Genomic DNA, 21,351 nt, shown 5'->3' with positions numbered 1-21,351 from the left:
GTTGTTAGTAGTATTAAACCTTGTACTTATACATTTCTACTATATATAAATCATTTAGTAGCTGAAAATCAATATCTACATAATATGTTAAAAAACTATATATTTTAATAACACCCGGTTTTGAATCGGAACACTCGATATTTTGGTGTTATTGAACCGAGTCAGAAATCTAAATATTTCGGTTTTATAAATTCGGCTGCAACAAGTACATATTTTTTCTTGTAACATTAACATCGAATCAAAGGTTAGAGACCCATTAAACTGAACCAGTGCAGAAATTTGTGTGTTTCACAGCAAACATATCAGTTAAAATGTTTTTGTGAACATTGTACGCATTGAAGAAGTAAACTGTCTTCATACATATCTTGAATCAAAGGCCGCTCATTCTTAACACAAGATTAGTATATTGGAACTAAGTACGAAATTTATTTTTCAAACTTCGACTTTTAACTTAATATGCAACGCTAAAAAAAAATATCGGTATTCATAATTCAAAGTTGAGAAAATTATCAGATATTAAATGCTAAATTAATAATATTAATCTTTAGAGATTTACTTTTGTTAAGCTGTTTTTGGCCAACTATTAATATTATTATTTATACTTTTACTGGAACTTTTATAAATGATATGCTAAATTATTCAGCAGTCAATATAAATCCAAATTAAGAACATTTTTATCTATTGATTATAGAATCTATAATCTATATAATTTGCTATATTTGTCTTTATAAATACAATATTAATGATTGCATATATAGTATATATTAATATGTAATAAATGAAATTTTAAATTGTTTTTTAAGTGATAAATTAAATAATTAAATACAGTTAGTAATTAATATTATTATTATTATGTTTATTCACTTAGCAGGAGTGGCAACTCTAGAAGATGAAAACAATGAAGCTATCTTTTTTAAAATAAATAATAAATATTTTATAAGAAGTGCTTATCGTTGTTTTTAAAATGAAATTTGTTGCTAATATATATGTATGTATTTATTGTTAAGAACAGCTGATGAAAAGAACGAAATGGGCGAATGTCAGGTGAAGAACAATTACGCAACCTCCGTTGACATTTCGGGTAATCGCACGATCGTCAGTGAATATTCACCACTTGTTGAACCACTACTTGGACCACATTTAAGAAGACTGAAATTGAAATGGCAAGTTTTCTAAAGGCATCGCGTGCACTCTGTAATCAAGCACGGCTCTACAGTTCTAAACTGCACGATGTGGTCATTGTATCGGCAGCACGTACCCCGATAGGTAGTTTCCAGAGTCAATTAGCACCTTTATCTGCAACGCAATTAGGCGCTGTGGCAATTGAAGCAGCCGTACAACGTGCAGGCATAACAAAGGAAGATGTGGAGGAGGTAAATAATTTAAATTAAATGAGAATTAAAATCTCTTTAATAATTTTTTTTTTATCAAAACAATATGGTTACGTAAATAAGTACATATGTATATAACTATTAACTATTTTTCTTTAGGTTTATATGGGAAATGTAGTTTCCGCTGGTTTAGGTCAGGCACCAGCACGTCAAGCAGCTATATTTGCTGGCTTACCCAAAAATGTATGCTGCACTACAGTGAATAAGGTCTGCTCATCTGGCATGAAAGCGGTTATGTTGAGTGCACAGTCGTTAATGCTCGGACAATCTGATGTTATTGTAGCTGGTGGTATGGAGTCTATGTCCAATGTACCATATTATTTGAAACGTGGTGCAACACCATACGGTAGTGTTCAATTAATCGATGGAATAGTATTCGATGGTCTCACTGATGTTTACAATAAATTCCACATGGGAAATTGTGCTGAGAATACAGCTAAAAAAATGGGCATTACACGTCAGGAACAAGATGACTTTGCTATTCAGTCTTATAAACGTTCTGCTAAGGCTTGGGCTGATAAAGTATTTGATGCTGAGATTGCACCAGTCAAAATACAACAAAAACGCAAACCAGAAGTCTTAATATCTGAAGATGAAGAATACAAACGCGTTAATTTTGATAAGTTCGGCCAGCTAGCAACAGTTTTCCAAAAAGAAAATGGTACTGTAACAGCTGGAAACGCATCCACTCTTAACGATGGCGGCTCAGCTGTTGTACTGATGACTAATGAAGCTGCTGAACGTTTTAAACTTAAGCCTTTGGCACGGATTGTTGCTTTCCAAGATGCTGAAACAGATCCAATTGACTTTCCCATAGCTCCAGCCTTAGCTGTTCCAAAACTTTTAGAACGTGCTGGAGTACACAAACAAGATGTAGCTATGTGGGAAATCAATGAAGCCTTTTCGTTGGTTGTCTGTGCTAATATCAAAAAATTAGATGTGGATCCGACTAAAGTGAACGTTCATGGCGGTGCTGTTTCAATCGGGCACCCAATTGGCATGTCTGGTGCACGTCTAGTGACACATTTATCACATGCTTTGAAATCCGGTGAATTTGGTTGCGCTTCCATATGCAATGGAGGTGGTGGTGCTTCATCGATTTTAATACAAAAATTGTAAAGTTAACATTTTATTTGCTTGTTTCGCAGAAAGCGAAGTTTTGTGCCTTTTTCAAACCAGTTATGCATTTATTAATTCTTATGATATTAGTTTAAAATATATCTGCGTTTAGTTTTAAAATAATTATTTGCCAATTTGTAAAACAATTGTATAAAATTGTAGTTGGTGTTTCTATGTATTGGACACATTCAAGTATATGTATATAAATAGTCTGTTGCTTGGCTGCAGTGGCCCATCAGCAAATATACCTTAGCTTTCCGTAGTTAGCAATAAATAATCTGTATAAACTAGATACTGCATATAGCATATAAATTGGAAAATTTCTATTGCGAAGATTAATAATAATATAAAAAATAATATACGAATTACTTTAAAATCAACTAAAGTTTTTAATTATTATTATTATCAATATTATGTATCTTTTGTTCTCATTTTACTTGTTTATTAACATAAGACTAAGCTATATTTGTTATACCATATTTCTGTGTCCCAAAGAGCTGTAGTCCATCCTAAAAATTGCATTTATCTCAAATAAAAGTGACTTGAATGTATTTGCTACAGAAACGCTAACTTTAAATATTGTTTTTTGAGATTGTAAACTTATTTTGAATAAATATATAATTAATAAATTGATTATTTGTTTTTGTTTCATTATAGGGTATCGAAAAAGATCATTAGCATAATTAACGACACCTTCAAAGAGCTTAAGATAATTCCATATACAAGTATGTTGCTTTCAGGAATGAAAGTTAGCTGTAGGTCTCATTGGTTCCAGGCGGTCATGTCTAAGTACCGAAGTTTTTTGTCTGTCCAAAAGACGAAATATCGTTTGCCACTCTTAACCTGGACAAAAGCAGTAAGTCTCTTAGATGTACAACAACGACAACAAACCTCGCTTTGCTACTACCAAAATAGGTATAAATACCAAATTGGTTAGCGCATAAATGTCCAAAAGTAAGGAGCAACTTTGTCAGTTCTTTTTGGTTATGGTTTGGCAATCTCGCTAGTCCTACAGTTGAGTACATGTGTCCATGTACTCATAGGGGTACAACAAGTGGACTCAGTTTATTGATAAGAGTTCTTACCTTTTTTGAAATGAATTTGAAACGATTATTAAACATTTGATTGCAGTTTGGCTAAAGGGACAAGATAGTCCATTGTCAGATAAAATCAAAGTATGATCCGTGGTAAAAGATCGCAGTTGTGATTCACAGATCTTCTAGAATAGTGAATACTACAAGTTGTTTTACAGACCCTTTTAGTTTTAAAGCTAAGATAAGGGTAAAGTATTAGATCAAGGTATTTGATATTCGTGCTTAAACGGACAACGTAATGTTAGATAAACAACATATTTTCGGAATAAAATTTCGTACCAAACGTGTAAAACTATAGTCATGAAAATCACTTTGCATGAGATTATGAGAAGAATGATATATCTTTTTCTACAGAAACCTCTCTATTAGTAATTCTTTTATAAGCAGTAGTTCAGTTTTTTTTTCACGTTTCACTGATTGAAGTGTTAGGGCGCCCAAATACGGCGTCATTTTGAGTGTTTCATCATACTTTCTGAAACCGGTTTAATTGTACAATTGATAAACTTAAGATTGGGACATAGTACTATCACCAAAGACCTCTATAAATTATTGAATGTATCACTGTACTCTTCGTTTAATACAAACTATCTGATTCGACATATTGCCACTTGAATTTTATATTCAAACAAAATGGTTAAGTTTTTAAGATTACAAATCACGGCCATGCTGTTAGACTTATTGGAAAGATAGGAAGATAGAAAGTGGCTCATATATGCTCTGTCAAAGTCCATTGTTTTAGACTTTAAAAAAGATTCAAGGTATTGTAGTTTTTAAATATCTGAATTTTACACGGTAGCACAATGGGTCAAACTGGATCATTTGGATTGCCGGTTAGAGTATCCTTTGGGTGGTTTGCATATAGATTAACAAAAAAACATTTTTTAAATATTTTCTTTCGTATGCGTAGCATGTTGTTTTAATTTCATTTATTTATATAATCTAATAGTTATTAAAATTTGTCGCAATTTTACACATCTACTAGAAAATAGTTCCAGAATAAATAGCAACACAGCGCAGAAGTAAACAAATCCAATTACGAAATATAAACCCCATAAATCACTTTGATCGATGACTCTATTATCGTTTAAATGATTACTTTTAAAATATCTGATGCTAGAACTGTAACGAGAATAGTAGGACATGAAACCTATTTCTTGCACGTATACCAAGACGTCATTTAGTTGTTCAATAAGAAAAGAATGCTTGGGTAAATAAAATGTCAATTGTTGATTCACAACATCCTCAGGGACAATGTGAAACATACCCGATCTCTTGTAAGCATTAACGTAAAAAAATAATACATCTCTTGAAATAAAAGCAACCTTATTACCATCAATAAATTTCTCAAGATATTGCATAGTTTCCGGTTCTTTCGTGATATTTTGTACAACGGTTGTCATAAAAGAAAATTCTTGGAAGTATGGTATTTCTGATATATCCTTAGCATTAACACGATGCATAACTGCGGTGTACTTTTGATATAGGAGTTCTAGCAATGTTTTCGGCAACTTCTGATGCACATGACTGCGATAGAGATGATACAATAAAGCAGAGTATATGGAGCGTAGAAGAAATGTGGTCCAAACATAAGCAATGTACAGGAGACGGTTATGTAAACGTTTAGGTGTTCTTACTGAACTAACACCGAAAGTGGTGCTAATGATATTAGTGAAGAGACTTGATTTGTACTTAACTTTCGTCCTCCATTGCCATTGGGCAATAAAATCAGCAACAACACAAGTGCCAATAATAATTACTAATATAAATAACCAAGAAAGGAATTGGAACGGAAAGGTAAGAATTTGAAATGTGGTTAAATTGTGTGCATTAAGATAAACGGTAGCCACAATTGTGTTCTGATAATGCGATAGAGTTGTAGTCAAATTCTTTCCATACCTGGCTCGTTGCTTTAGATAACCAATGCCCATGTGGACTTCGCGCATAATTACCTGTAATGAAAATTATAATATTCATAAGAAGAAAATATTTGAAGTGAATATTAGAATATATATATACATATGCATCTTTTTTAAAATATAAGAAGAAAATATATAATAATAATAGATTTAAGGAAAAGTGTGACAAATATACTTTTGTGCCTAACGCCTAGAGATCCTTTTGAATAAAAAAATTGTTTTCAAAACTCAGTTTGTTGCATATTATAAAGACATATGCGACAAGATATTTTTTCTTTTTGCTGTGCTCCAATCGTTTAACACAAGATTGGCTAGTCCTATACTAACCATGTCCAAAATACTGCAACACTTATTCCCAAATTCAAGATCCATATCAGAAAATGTTAAGTTCAGAGAAAAATTTAATTTTTTGCGTAGTAATTCCAAAAGTCTTCCTTCCGGCCCTCTAAGCATATATTTTTGCCGGTTTCTTGTTCTATTCGTTTCCAACTTAGCTGAAAAAAACGGTAGCCTATTGCGGACTGCTATATTAAGAGGGCATTTGAAGAAATTTTCCAATTTCTTGGGATAAAGAGTTTTATGTATCCAACTTGTGCCCACGAATTGATTGATCTGTTGAGGTATTATTTTTCCACAGTGATTTGGAGTATAAGGAAAATAAGTGTACATATGTAGATCACCGTTTGCATTTTGGGTTTGAACATTGCAATTAATGATTTGATTTTTCCAACAATATTCAAATATCGCTTGCATATCCTGAAATATAAGAATGTCGCGTTGTTGTAAGAAGATGTAGTAATACTCATTCCTATCGTACTTTTTCGTGTAGGATATAACATCAAGGTCTCTGAAATGAAGTAAATATTAAAAATATTATCATGCTCAAGTTTCGATCGTGAAAACTTACAAAAAGGCTTCATACGAGTCTACCAGCAACAAATTGTATATTCTATTGCCTATAATTCTTTGAGGGTTGGAATAATCAAATTGTACTAGTTGTATAATCATATTATCCACGCTATTATACAATAATTCCATGATGCTCTTGTAGAAGTTGAGTGGACTTGAACGCCTGCAGGATATAACAATCATGAAGGACGGTGCCACTTGCATAAAGAAATGCTCTATTACATATCGTAAGGAACTGGCCACAAATGTATTTATTTCGATATTCTGAGTTTGAGCACCAATATATTTCGAGGACTCAAAATTCAGTAATGCCGTCAAGTTCATTTTACATCAGTTCTAATTGGATTGCACTTTGTAACTAAATACTAATGGCATTAAATTAGGCAAATTGATTTTGGGTCCTTATCATAAGTCTCAAGAAACTTCATTACAAAATTGTATTTGAAACTTTTTTTATTTATCTTGTAAAGAAAATCCATTAAAAAGGTGAAGTCACTTATTTACTTTGGAAATAATAAAAACGATATACTTCAAGTTTATGTAAAATATATACTTTTGTCGTAAGTATAAAAAGTTGTAGAACTAGAAAATGTACATGTGTGGAAAGCGTGTGCTAATGATTTATTAGCTGAATGCAGTCACAATCTTTTTCTGAGTATTTTATAATAAATAAAAAATGCTCAAACTTCATATAGAACGGGACATCGCTTAATAGGAATAATTATCAAGAGGCTAAATATGAAAGTTTCAGACTTTAGTCGAAGCTATAATAACGAAGCAGAAGAACAAAAGGGGGCTATCCCTGCTATGGATAACTGCTATATCTCTGCCCTGCTCTTCATGGTTACATAATTTTGAAATACTACAATCGTTTGATGCAGAGCCTATCAATTTTTCTCATCATCCCAATAGATAATTTAGTGAAAGCTATTAAATAATCAAAATCCTTTAAAAACCGAAGAAGTGACAGAAGTCTTACTGTAAATGATATCACAATATGTTAGTTAATGACTTAAGTTTGTCTGTATAAACTAGCCCAATTTTAACTAAGATAAGGGCTTTTGAAAACGTGCGACTCTTCCATTTATTCAGAAGGAAATAAATCTAATAGTCTATATACTTGGCCATAAAGGAATTCAAAGATTTAAATCTTCCTCCTAAAATTGATTCCATAGTACTGAGGATCCGCTAAATGTGAAGCAGCTGTCTGGTTTAAATTTTGTCCAATTTGGATACAGTGAGTCTAGGGATTTGACTAGAATATTCATCCATCCATGCTTTCATTGCTAACCCCATATTTTTTCGTTTCATTGTCAATTTAGCCAATATCAATATTCGATAAATTATTGTTGCAGAATAGCGTGCTTGCGTTAGCTAGTTTATATACTTTACAGTTACCCGAGATGTATCTGTGTACAGGACCCCAAATGTGTCGAAGTTAACTCGTGGAAAATAGTTCAGCATTTTCGAACTACAGGAGATGCAGTTGTAAAACCTACCAGAGCGTTGCGCTCCAAGAATTTTACGATATTTATAACAGAAACTATGAGCTTCAATACAAACTTTGCAGTATGGTGTAGGTGGGTATCAATCAATGAGGTAGCCTCTATAGAGCTTTCATAAAGTTTTAATTATTGTATTTGCAGTGTAGCTACTCTTATAATTTGTTGAGTAACTTTACAAAGCTAGTCTTTTCAGATACTTGCCATCCAAAAATAGTCCCATGCATAAGGATACCTGGCTCTGTTGAGTCAGAGGACAATGTGAGTGGAGTCAACTACTCCTATTGAGCAATAAGTTAAGAGCTAACCATGAAATCTAGGTATTTGATATTCATGCTCAAATGAAGATGGATGTCATTACTTCTATGTAAGAATAAGGTTGATATTTATACCTTGTAATAGAGAACATAGCCCTCTTTTTGTTTGGTTAATCTCAAAACCGAATTCACCGCTCCATTTTGCAGCAATTATGAGTGAAGAGTTTAGAATACTCGACATATCTGCGAAAATGATCATGAAACAGCAATAACAATGTTATCCACAGAAGTTATATTGCTTCATACAGATTGCTCGTTTGATCAGTGTGTTCCTCAGAATAAGAAGACGAAAGAGAAGAGTGAATACCATCTTGTTGCATTTAACAGTGAACCACCCTAGGGTATGAACACTTTCTATATTGGAGGAAATTACTTCTTTTTTCAGTAGTATCTCAATAAATTTGATCAGACTATTAACTAGCTCAAAATTTCAGGGGTATTTTACTGTACTGTTATATTTAAAAGCATACAGTTTTAAGGCACTGTCGAAATAAAGAATAATGGGGAAAAGCAGATCCAATACGAATGATTTCCAAATAAATGATTTAACTATTTAGAAACATATTTATTATGAATATATTTTACAAATTTTTGTAATCTTGTAAGTCTTTTCGATAACAATTCAAATATAAATATCAGAAATGCTAATATGTAGAAGATGCCAATTAAAAAATATAAAGCCCATAGATCACTCTGATTAATGACTCTGTCGGCAAGTAAATGATTACTTAAAAAATACTTCATGTTTTCACTGTAATGTGACCAGTAGGTGGTAAGGCCTATTTCTTGGATGTATACCAAGACTTCGTTCAATTGTTCCACAAGAAAGGAATGCTTTGGCAAATATAAAGTCAATTGTTGATTCATAACATTCTCAGGAACAATATAAAACATACCCGATCTCTGATATACATTAACATAAAAAAATAACATATTGTTTGAAGTAACAACTACCATATTTTTATCTGTATTTTGCTCCAAATAAGATATTGTTTCATACTCTTTGGTTACATTGAGCACAATAGTTGCCATTGACGAAAACTGTCGAAAATACGGTATTTCTGATATATCCTTAGCATTAACCCGATTCATAACTGCGGTGTACTTTTGATGTAGTAGTTCCAGTAATGTTTGCGGCAACTTCTGATGCACATGATTGCGAAAGAGGTGATACAATAAAGCAGAGTATATGGAGCGTAGAAGAAATGTGGTCCAAACATATGCAATGTATAGGAGACGGTTATGTAAACGTTTAGGTGTTCTTACTGAACTAACACCGAAAGTTGTGCTTATGATATTGATAAGCAGAGCTGATCGATGCGCGACTTTTGCCTTATATTGGTGTCTGGTGACGATATCAGCGATTACGCATATGCAGGCGATTATCAGGAAAATAAATAGCCACGATTGGACTTGGAATGGAAAGGTTAGTATTTGAAATGTAGTTAAGTTGTGTGCATTCAGGTGAATTGAAGCTACTACTGTATTTTGATAATGAGAAAGCGTTGTAGTTAATTTGTTTCGGTATTTGACTCGTTGCCTCAGATAACCAATTCCCATATGAACTTTACGCGCCAATATCTGCAAGTTTATAATAAATTTTAAAAATTTCTAAGTAAAATTTATGCAAGACATATTTGGCATTAACATTTATACAACATTTAATAAAAAAAACTTAGTCAGAAAGTCAAGTAATTTTTGTTTTCTAATGGATGGAATATGTGACACCTTAGTTTCTATATCAAAATTTATCATTTCGCCATACTAACCATATCCAATAAACTGTAACTCTTATTCCCAAATTCAAGATCCATATCCATAAAAGTAATATTAAGAGAGAAATTTAGTTTCCTGCGTAGTAATTCCAAAAGTCTTCCTTCTAAGCCTTTAAGCTCATATTTCTGTCGAAGTCTTTTTCTACTCGTTTCTAACTTCGCTGCAAAAAATGGTATCCTGTTACGAGCTGCTATTTTTAGCGGACATTTGAAAAAGTTTTTTAATTTTCTGGGATAAAAATTTTTATGCATCCAACGTGTGCCCACGAATTGATTGATCTGTTGAGGTATTATTTTTTCACAGTGACTTGGAGTGTAAGGAAAAAAAGTGAACATATGCACTTCACCCTTTGCATTTTGGGTTTGAACATTGCAATTAATGATTTGATTTTTCCAACAATATTCAAATATTGCCTGCATATCTTGGGGTATACGAACATCACGTTGTTGTAAGAAGATGTAGTAATACTCGTTCCTATCGTACTTTTTCGTGTAGGATATTACATCAAGATCTCTGAAAGTTACAATTGATATCAAATAAATAAAAATATATATGCATCAAACATATAAACTTACAAAAAGGCTTCATACGAGTCTACCAACAACAAATTGTATACTCTATTGCCCATAATCCTTTGGGGGTTGGAATAATTAAATTGTACTAGTTGTATAATCATATTATCCACGCTATTATACAATAATTCCATTATGCTCTTGTAAAAGTTGAGTGGACTTGAACGCCTGCAGGATATAACAATCATGAAGGACGGTGCCACTTGCATAAAGAAATGCTCTATTACATATCGTAAGGAACTGGCCACAAATGTATTTATTTCGATATTCTGAGTTTGAGCACCAATATATTTCGAGGACTCAAAATTCAGTAATGCCGTCAAGTTCATTTTACATCAGTTCTAATTGGATTGCACTTTATAACTGAATACTAGTGGCAGAAAATTGTATTTAAAACTTTTTTTATTAATTTTCCAAAGAAAGTTCATTAGTTTTTCGGTTACAATTAAGCGATTTGTGAGTACTGCAATAAAAATAAATATATTTGTTTGTTCAGTTTATTGACTGTTTAGTCTAATCAAGGCAGAAATGTTTATTAATAAATTGAAATCTATATTTAGTGTTTGACAATGTAACTGATATAAAAAATAATAACATATGTGCTAAATATGGTGCCAAATATTCAACAATAGGTTCTTTAAAATCGTATTAGGAAATATTAAAGAGGAGTGTAATGAAATTTAAAAAAAAAAGTGTTTGGAAGTGGCAATACAAATATTGACGTCATGAAAACTCCAAGCAATTTCCTAATTCCGCTCTCTATGCCTCCGTTCCGCTAGGTTTGCTTGACTTCATGTAGATCTTTTTTCACTTACACGAGAATATCTTGTAGCCATAATCTACCCCTAATCTGCCTAGTATTTGAAACGGTAAATAAATGTGATGTTGTGAAACCTTCTCATCAATCCACTATTCAATCGCTAATTTAGAAACCTCTTTTGTATCGGTACTGAAAAAGTGTGACAATGTCTATTGTTTAGTATGATAGTAACTAAATCATATTTAAATGGAGGAATAAAACATCAGTCGAGATTATTTCAAAAAAAAATATGGGAAAAAAATCTTTGGGTAGGATAGCTATAAACATTTACACCGTATATCTTTTGCTTAAAAATATAGATTTTTGGTTCCCAAAGAGCGAAATACTGCGATCTGTGTCTTACTGCAAAAAAAACATTTCGTCTTTCGGATGAAAGCTAAAATGTCAGTTGATGGAGACATACTAACTTTGGATGACAATTTTTCATATTTCGGAACTCCCGTACCAGCAATCTTTTCCTGTCTCGAAACAAGACTAAACAATCACAGAAAATTGGAGTACAGTCTTCATCTGCCTACAACCAGACACGTCATTCTGTTTTTTTCAGAGAGATCTATCTTGTGAAGTTGTTAATGTAGGCCATGATGACCCGTCAAATATTCCACCAACAATTTTAGTTAAGTTTTACTTACAATGTCCCATAGTCGAAATACATTCTCCATTACTTCATTGTGGAAGCCGCAAGTATAATATTCATAACACCTGAGTGAGGGTTTTGATAACGGGGATTAATATATGTGCCGTAACACAAAGCAATTGATTTTATTGTTTTGTACTCTGAATCGATTATTATAATTAATCATTAGTGGAGATGTTTTCCGTAGTATAGAGAATATATCTGCATTTGATTCAAGTAACTTTAAATTGCTGGTTTGTTGACTTCGAAAAAGTAATCAAATTTGAAGCGTGCTTGATACGAAGTTCTGAAAAAACTAGTACAGAAAGTCAAATAAAAAGATAAGAATTATTAAAAAGTAGTTTAGAACCACAAACCCTTTGTGGTAATTTGACAGACTTATAATTAATTGCTTTTAAAATGAATAGCAAATATTGTAGTTTTCTTAATTACACGAACTCAAATTATTTACACACCAATTCCACTTACGATGTCTTATTATGATTATTATGAAATATAATAAAAAATAAAAAAATGAAAATTTATCACCCAGTCAAAAATAAAATAAAGACTATTAAACCAGATAGTTAGCTATGTAAAGTGTCCCAAATCTTGCTCTTTTTTGATGGCAATAACTAATTTTATTTAAAAGTTAAAATAGGCTTTGAAATGTTTCTAGTGTGAGGCTATCTATGAATGATTTTTTTGTACTATTAAATTTTTATCTTTTAAAGTTCTCCATCTGATAATATAATTACATAAATTTTTATATGAGAATGGCTATAGATGTCAGAAAACAAGCGGCAAATAGTTGCTTCTATAAATACATAGACCTTATGAACTCCAGACTACTATGAGTATCTAATGAAAGTAAACTTCGAATATATAAAACGACAATAAGTCCGATAGCAACTTATGGCTCAGAGTGCTGGACAATGACAAGGGTGGACGAAAAAGCGTTGCAGCTTTTGAAAAGAAAGATAGCTCGCCAAGACGAACAAACAACGAAATTGATAACCTGCTTAAAAATGAAAATATAGTAAGATTTGTCAAAGCACAAAGATTGCAACAGGCAGCTCACGTTGTAAGAATGGAACCTGAAAGAAATCTGGCTAATATATTTAATGCTAATCCGATGACAACAAGGCATAGAGGCAGACGGAAGCTGAGATGGAAGAAAACTTGTACGAGGACGCCAGAGAGCTCAGAGTTCTGAATTTGAAAACAACTGCATCAGATCGAAGCAGATGAAGGCAGGTTGTGAAGGAGGCCAAGGTTCAAATTGGTCTGTAGCGCCAAATAAGAAGAAAAAGAATTTTATATATATTTCAAATAATTTTGATGTGCTCATTATTTTCAGTTATATTATATGAAATATCATACTTTTGAGGTTTTTTTAAAAAAAATATTCCAAAATTTAATTATTAAAATGAGGAGTTTAATAGAAATATTCGTATTAATTTTAAAATAAATTTAATATTATAGATTTCATTAAGTTAGAAATTTGATGGAGTATATTTATTTAACTTAAAAACGTTTTTTGGAAAAACTATTTACACTCTCAGAGAGAATCGCTCCATAGGTTATCAAATTTGTTACTAAATAGCGAATAGAAATTGCGATTTAGTATGAACCTAAACCTTATACTAATTCGGTGTATACATTTCTAAGTAATTTAGATGTAATCAAAATTAAAATCAATCAAATTCATTCAAAATGCAATAAGTGCACTTAAGATACAAATCAAATTTCAAGTCTGCCATGGGAATAACTATTCAGTAGAATTTTATATGCAACGTCATGCTGATATTCGTTTCCTGCTAGGACACTTTTCTTCATTCCAATATAAACTGGATTGAAGTTTGTCGAAAACCAAGTCAACAACGTACAATGTGCAGTGGAACTTGTCTAAATGTTATACTCATTATTGTTTTTTGGACTGTTGTAGTCAAAACGAATTTAACTACCATCAAAAAGGAGGATAATATCAATAGGTTGATAGTGAATCATTTGACTTATATCGTACTTAATTCCACTAAAGATCAAAGAAATATATTGGTACAGAGTAAAGGTGTTAACTACAAATCGGAGAAAGAGTTGCAAATTCTTGCTAATAGTTTAATTAAAAATAATTTGGACAATGCAATAATTCTAGGAGATGTCGAGCGAATTGATAATTACTATCATATAAGCATACGTTTACTATTCGTGGACTCTGTTAGCTCTTTTGAGTAAGTTATAAAAGTCTGCTAATATGCACAAATACTTATATACCATAGTTTAATTATAATATATTTGCAGACATCTCTTTGATAAACATAAAAATATCACTACAGTTGAAAGTACCGAGGTATTTTACTTGATTGTATTGAGGTCAGTCGACAATTTGGGACAGCTCGGTAATTTTATGGAAAAAATGTTCGATACATTTTTCGCCAAAATGATTGTAAATGCGAATATACTTCTTTATAGTGAAAAAATTGGCATCGAAATGTTTACCTACTTTCCCTACTCTTCTGGTGCTTGCTACTCTAAGAAACCTGTCAGAATTTATGGCGGCGATAATATTAATTTTAGAACTAAGAAAACATTGATGTTCAACAACTTTTATCCAGCAAAAGATTTGAATTTTAATGGTTGCCCTCTAAAAATATCAATTGCACCCATTAAGCCTTTCATTACTTTGCATCCCAGTCAAGTCGGACATAAACGCATATCAGGCATTGAGGGAAAAATGCTACAAATAATTGCTACTAAATTGAATTTCAGCTACCAGACTTTTATATATGATTATCAGCATCCTGGGTTTGTAAGACCAGATTTAATAACTAGTGGGGTATTCACAGAGGTAAAGCACACAACAAAAATTAAAATATTTCTATTTTATTAAAAGATATTTTCTTAAAATATTTGGTATAAATATAACTTTCTTTTCATGTTTGAAGCTGGCAGAAGGTCGTGTGGATTTTGCTCTTGGCGGTACCAGTTGCAGTCATTATCGCATGCATCTACTTTCCTGTTCCAAACCCTATTTCATGTCAAGAGTACGTGTTATGCTTAAACCTGGTGAACACTTTACAACTCTAGAGATATTATTCTATCCATTTAAATTAGAGGCTTGGTTGCTTTTGTTGCTATTAGTGAATTTACGTCTTATATGGAAAGTACTTCAAAAGCACATAACAGTGAATCAAGGATTTACACAATTAATGATAATTACTTGGTTACTAACAATATTTTTTTATCGCATTTCCTTTGAAGGTTCTTATTTTAAATTTTTGCACAATCAACCACTTAAGCCACTACCTTCAAATGCAGAAGAAATGAAAAAACAGAAATACTTCGTGTTATCTGATTTATGCACCAGGCGTTTTAGAGAATATTATGATGATCTAAATTTGGTTGTCGTGGTACGCCTAACTCCTTGGGAAACGATATCATTTATTAAGAATACCAAAGAAAAACACGCTGCTTTAGTTAGTACCGAAATGTTGACATATTATCTAAGTAAAAATCCGGAAGAGCGTGGTAATTTTTTTATAATCAAAGATGGTATGATACTTGATCCACTCTGCATATACTTTGTACGCAATTCATATTTGGTGGATACTTTTGATAAAATTTTAATGGATTTGGATACTCATGGCATCATAAATAAACTTGTAAGAGAATATGTAAATTATAATTACATTCCAAGCACAACAGATGAAACAGATTCAATCATTCAAAGAGAGAGAGCAGCGCTTGAACTTCGTCATCTGAGTGCAGCCTTTTATTTACTTGCTCTCTTCTTGTTCATCGCAGCAATGATTTTTGTTTTCGAGTGTTTATCAAAGAAATTTGTACTCTTCAAAAAATTCTTCGATTATGTGGGGAACTAATTTTAAACACATTATAAGATAATGTTTTATTATGCAAAAAACCAAAAAATTCATTTATCAATAAAAATTTATTTTGTCATTTTAATATAACTATGCCAGAGCTTGAACTAATTCAGGCTTTACTTGAACAATTACTCCACTATGACAGTTTAACTTTGATACCTGGCTAGCTAGGCTAGCTTTTAAGTTTTTCAAAGTTACGATAGATAAAATCCAGATTAAAGGCTTTATTAACACAAATGCACACACAGACATCGCATATAAATAACACGACGAAAACAACAAGCGCCCAAAAGAAACCTTGGAACATGTGTTCTTCGATTGTTCGACATATGAGAACCATCGGAGCTCCTTGGCAAGGGTAACCATAAAACAGGACGCACCTGATTACACTATCCATCTGATGTTGATGTCAACAGTAAACTGGAATCTGGTATGTGTATTTGAGAAAAAAAATCATAGAAAGACAAAGAGCAGTAGAGAGAGCTAGAACTGCGGAAATAGATGGCAGCAATCGCTGAATCACTACTTTCTGAAATAATGCTTAAATGTGGTTCCGGAGGGATGTATGGTAAGAAGAGGCATGGTGTTGGGATGAAAATAAAAATAAAATTTCGCATATACATGGCTTTGTACTCTTTGTTCTTCTGAAAATAAGAATCTAATAATTTATAATTTGAAAAACGTACATGGCATCGCCTATTAGAAATTGATGTTTTTTCTTTTGTACATACGTACATATAAATGGTATATATGCATATACATACATTCATACATACACATTCATATTCGGAATTTATAAACTGGGAAGCCTACATATAATAAAATGAATATGATCAAGCTGATTTGTCTAGGTATGCTTTCTTTCTGTTTACCAATCAAAACTATCATGTTGGTAAGGGCGTTGAAAACTAATTGCGAATCTCTTAAGAAAATTCTTGCAGAGAGTTGAAGTTCATACCATAATCAGGCTACGAAAAATATATGGAAAATTTATTCCTGTTCCGCCATAATTAACTAATACTTGATGGGATCAAATTTAAAGATGATTAATTGTTGGTTTGCCAACTAAACTTATATCCATGTACAATACATAATACATACTTCATGGCAAGCTATAATAAATATTGTGGGATGATAGATAACAAGATACTTCTGTAATATTTTACGTTTTTCTCTTTTTAAAGCAATAATACTTTTGGTTTACCAAACAAAAGTGTCATGTTGGTAAGGGCGTTGGAAGCTAATTGCGATTCTAGAAGAGAGTTGAAGTTCATACTATAATCAGGGTACGAAAAATATATGAAGAACTTATTTCTGTTTCGCTATAATTAAATAATACTTGATGGGACCAACTTTAAAGGTGATTAATTGATTTGATTAATTGATGGTTTGCCAACTAAACTTATATCCGTGTACACTACATAACATACTTCAGGTCAAGCTATAATAAATATTGTGGGATGATAGATAAAAAGATACTTTTGTAATATTTTACGTTTTTCTCTTTTTAAAGCAATAAATGTGTTAATATTACTCGCGTATTATTCGTATATGGTTTGCTTGGACTTTCATTAAAAAATATTGTAACAAAATTTATTATTGTTGTAATTAGTTGTAATTAGTGAACAGCACTGACATGGAGCTCAGCAATTTACAAATAATGAAAAAATTAGGCAAAGCCTTTTAAAACTTTCTCAAAGAGCAGCACAATAGATTTATTTATATCACGTGCTCTCAATTAACATTGAACTTACAAAAACGCCTGCAGAGAGTCGACAAGATACCAAATATAATTTCACTTTTCACTAATGTTTTTTAACAACAATCACACGACCCGTTGCTCCATTGTGAAATATAAATATTCCACAATATATTCAACAAAATTGAATTTAATTCCTAACAGTAGGATATCGTCGAAGCAAGGGATATAAATAATTTAGCAAGAATTGGGTTACAATAAATCGCAATGATTACACGAGGAGCAAATTAATGACATGTGATTGCGTATCCATGCACTGCGATAATAAAAATTTAAATGAAAATTGCTTTCATTAACAAGGTCCTTTGTAATTTTATACATTTTCTTAATTATGTAAACATATCTCATCCTGCTGTTATATTTTTTACAATATCCTCAATCTGAAGTCATTGTGCGAGTAAGTACTCTGTAACTAAACCGCCACTGTCCGTTTGATAGAGCACCCAAGTAACGATTCAAAGAATTTAAATAAATTGCTTAGCAATGAGATTTTGTGAATTTATTTTATTTTGGTAATTGTGCTATTTAAAAGACTAATTGCTGCAATTAGAATAATAATTAATTAATCAGTATTGAAGGTAATATAACTTAAATATTTTGATTTGAGTATACAAGGATTGCCACTGTTCTTTTCAAGTTGACATCCCTTTATATTCAATTGCTCACTTGGGCTTGAAATATACTATATAAAACAGTGAAAGAGTGCTCCAATGAAAACGAAAAGAAAACCTCGGATTAGAAAACCACATACTATTGATGAACCATGCAAGCATAATAAGGGATAGGCTTAAAGTTCATCTGGACACACTTCTTTATTTTAAATGCTATTAAATATGGTAGCTATTCAAGCGAGCTTATTATGTATACTTTCTATCAATTAATTTTATTATTTCGGATAGTACTTACTTATTTTCGGAAAACCATTGTTTTTGGTTGCTTTGACTCTCTTGACGATTTCTGAGCTTGTAATTGATTGATCTTAGACTTATCTAAGGGGAGTTTAATTTCAAGTTTATACATTTAATAGAAAAATAACCACAATATTCAATATAAAATTATCCGAAATATTATAGGAAAGTTGTAATCCCAGCTTTTACAATATTGTATAGGATTTAATTGATGAATCCGACAACTATGGAATTATCGATGCAGAACCGTGGACATGTACACAAAGTCATTTAATTGGAGTTTAATTTCAAGTTTATACGATAACATTTAAAAGAAAAAAATCCACAATACACAATGTCAAATTATCCAAAATATTATAGGAAAGTTTTAATCCCTGAAGCTATATGCCAAAACCGACAGGCTACCCTACTTAGCACTATCTAATCTCAGAGTAATCACTAACCGCACAGGGCGGTACGCAGCTCTTAGATCGGTCATTTAATAAACACGAAGCTTATGAGGAATACACAAATTAGTCAGTGAGATGATTGGGACCCTGCAGAAATCCCCCAGCTATCAAAGAGTAAAAGTGCCCAGATGCACTAACTTGGAAAAGGATCAACATCAACAACATTTTCATAATAAATAGATAATAATAAAATATACATAATATCTAGTCTAAAATTCTCCGAAATATTATAGGGTAGTGTTAATCCCAAATGTCAGCTTTTACACAATTGTGTAGGATTTAGCGAGGATTGGTGTTATCAGGAATTCAACTTTACAAATTATTAAGTGCTTCACATTTTCATTTATATTTCACACCATATCGTTTCTATATAGATTTACTAAATTAATTCTTTATGGATGTTATCGATGTCTCGTGTGCTCAATGACGTAGTTTTGTAGTTTAAATAAAATATCTCCGCAGTTGCTTTTATTAAATGGATATTCTATATAATATAGTAGAGTTATTTAATTATTAAATATGTTATAAGTAATAGTTTTGCTATAATTATACTGGTGGACTGGTGGACTGGTGCAAACTATTAATAAATAAAATTTAATTCTAAATTATGTCAGCGAACTTTAACACTGCATAATTAAGCATTTCTAAATTCATTTTGAAAATTGCAGGAAGGTGCAAAGTATGGATTAAGCAGCGCGTTTGTAATTGCACAGTGCAGCGGATCACGTGACGTCAAATTATAGCATTAGAGTTACGTGACCCAAAGTATTTTAAATACACATCGTAGCTGTAATTAGTAATGAAATTAATGCCTCGGCTGGCCACCATTTGGTCATTAGATATTTGATTAAAGGTGACCGTTTTTGTGAAAGGAAACGTCGTCGCTGCATTAAACCGAGCAATATTCCGGAAATGCATTGCAGTTGATTAAGCTGAAGTAAGTGCGTTGCAGTCGTTTTGCACAATGCAAAGCTGTTATTTGTTTTATATATTGACTTGCGTATCGACGGCTTCAGTGCAGGGTATTAATACCGGAATCAATATAAATGCTGATACCGAAATTGCATATAACATTTCAGTGGCCATATATGAGATACTTAAAATATCCTTTGTAGGCGTGCAACAGCAGCGAGTTTATAATTTGTTCTCACAGGCTACGCAGAAAAAACGTTTAACTTTTTTCGGTGAAATTACAAATAATTTGGCCAGCGTCGAAAATATTGAAATCAGTGCAAGAATTGGTATGGGTACAGGACTAATAAAGGATAATGAGCGGCACTACAGTGTACTACTAGTGGATTCGATACAATCCTTTAGGTAAAGTTGGTAAAAGAAAAAATAATGCGTTTATTTAATATTTGTGAGGAAAAAATTTAATAAAACAATTTTTAAAATGGCAGATATCTTTACTCTGAAATTGACCAATATCATCTGCATATTAATGGATACTTTGTTATAGTACTATATACATTTAAGTCACACTATTACGAAGACCTGTATGACATATTCCAAATGAACGGACGTGGAAGTCTTATCAACGCAAACATACTCGTTTATGCGCTAAAAAATTTAATTATACTATTCAGCGCTTATCCTTATAATGACTACCATTGCCAAGGATTTGCACCGACAATACAAAATAAATTTGTCAATTTGCATTGGCAGCATCAGCAGTTTTATCCAGATAAACTTGCAAACTTCCATGGCTGTCCATTAAAGTGCGCCACTTGGGAGAATATGCCATTTTTCGCCGTCAAGCGTAATCGAGACAATGAAGTGCTGTACATGATTGGTTTCGAGGGCAAGCTATTGGAGTACATTGCTACAAAAATGAATTTTTCGGTGCAATTTTACTGGATGAATGAAGAGGAAATTAAACAAACAGTGGATGATGAAAACACTATTTTTGATAAGGTAAATATCGCAATCTGACATACTTCAAATTTGCAGTATGACCATTGATCATATTAGTTACTGCAACGTAGTTTTATTTAGCTATTATATAAGTAAATGGAAGATAATTATATTCTACAACAACACTGCACAAAAACTAATATTTTTCATAATATTCGTAGTTTTTAAAATTACTTTTCCAACACAACAATTAATTCTAGACTAAAAAGAGGTGGAATATTCTTAATGCCACACATAAAGTAGAGAGTGTAAATAAAAGAAGGTTTCCTTAGTTGTGAGTGGAACTTTTGGGTGCTTGCGAAGCTGCTTGGACTAGTAAATTTTTTTTTTAATTACTTCATTGCTCCAACCGACTTGTACAAGCATAGTTAAAGACGCTGAATATTTTTTTAGTATTATATTTTT

The 21,351-nt window shown here is 32.0% G+C and overlaps 2 protein-coding genes across 2 annotated transcripts in view; one reads left to right on the top strand and one right to left on the bottom strand.

Moving 5' to 3' along the window:
* The window catches only part of LOC119671504 (mucin-5AC-like), a 531,335-nt gene that overhangs the window by 458,629 nt on the left and 51,355 nt on the right, over positions 1 to 21,351 (bottom strand). The gene's annotated exons all lie outside the window — the stretch shown is intronic.
* Positions 1,014 to 3,143, top strand: LOC119671519 (acetyl-CoA acetyltransferase, mitochondrial). The gene is made up of 2 exons (XM_038082195.1): positions 1,014 to 1,373; positions 1,491 to 3,143. The coding sequence occupies exons 1-2, from the start codon at positions 1,161 to 1,163 to the stop codon at positions 2,508 to 2,510; spliced, it is 1,233 nt and encodes a 410-aa protein (XP_037938123.1). The 5' UTR covers positions 1,014 to 1,160; the 3' UTR covers positions 2,511 to 3,143.

The sequence above is a fragment of the Teleopsis dalmanni genome, chromosome 1, assembly GCF_002237135.1.
Source record: "Teleopsis dalmanni isolate 2A chromosome 1, ASM223713v2, whole genome shotgun sequence".
NCBI lineage: Eukaryota > Metazoa > Arthropoda > Insecta > Diptera > Diopsidae > Teleopsis > Teleopsis dalmanni.
Note: the sequence above shows the minus strand (reverse complement) of the source record. Positions and strands in the feature narration are given on the sequence as shown.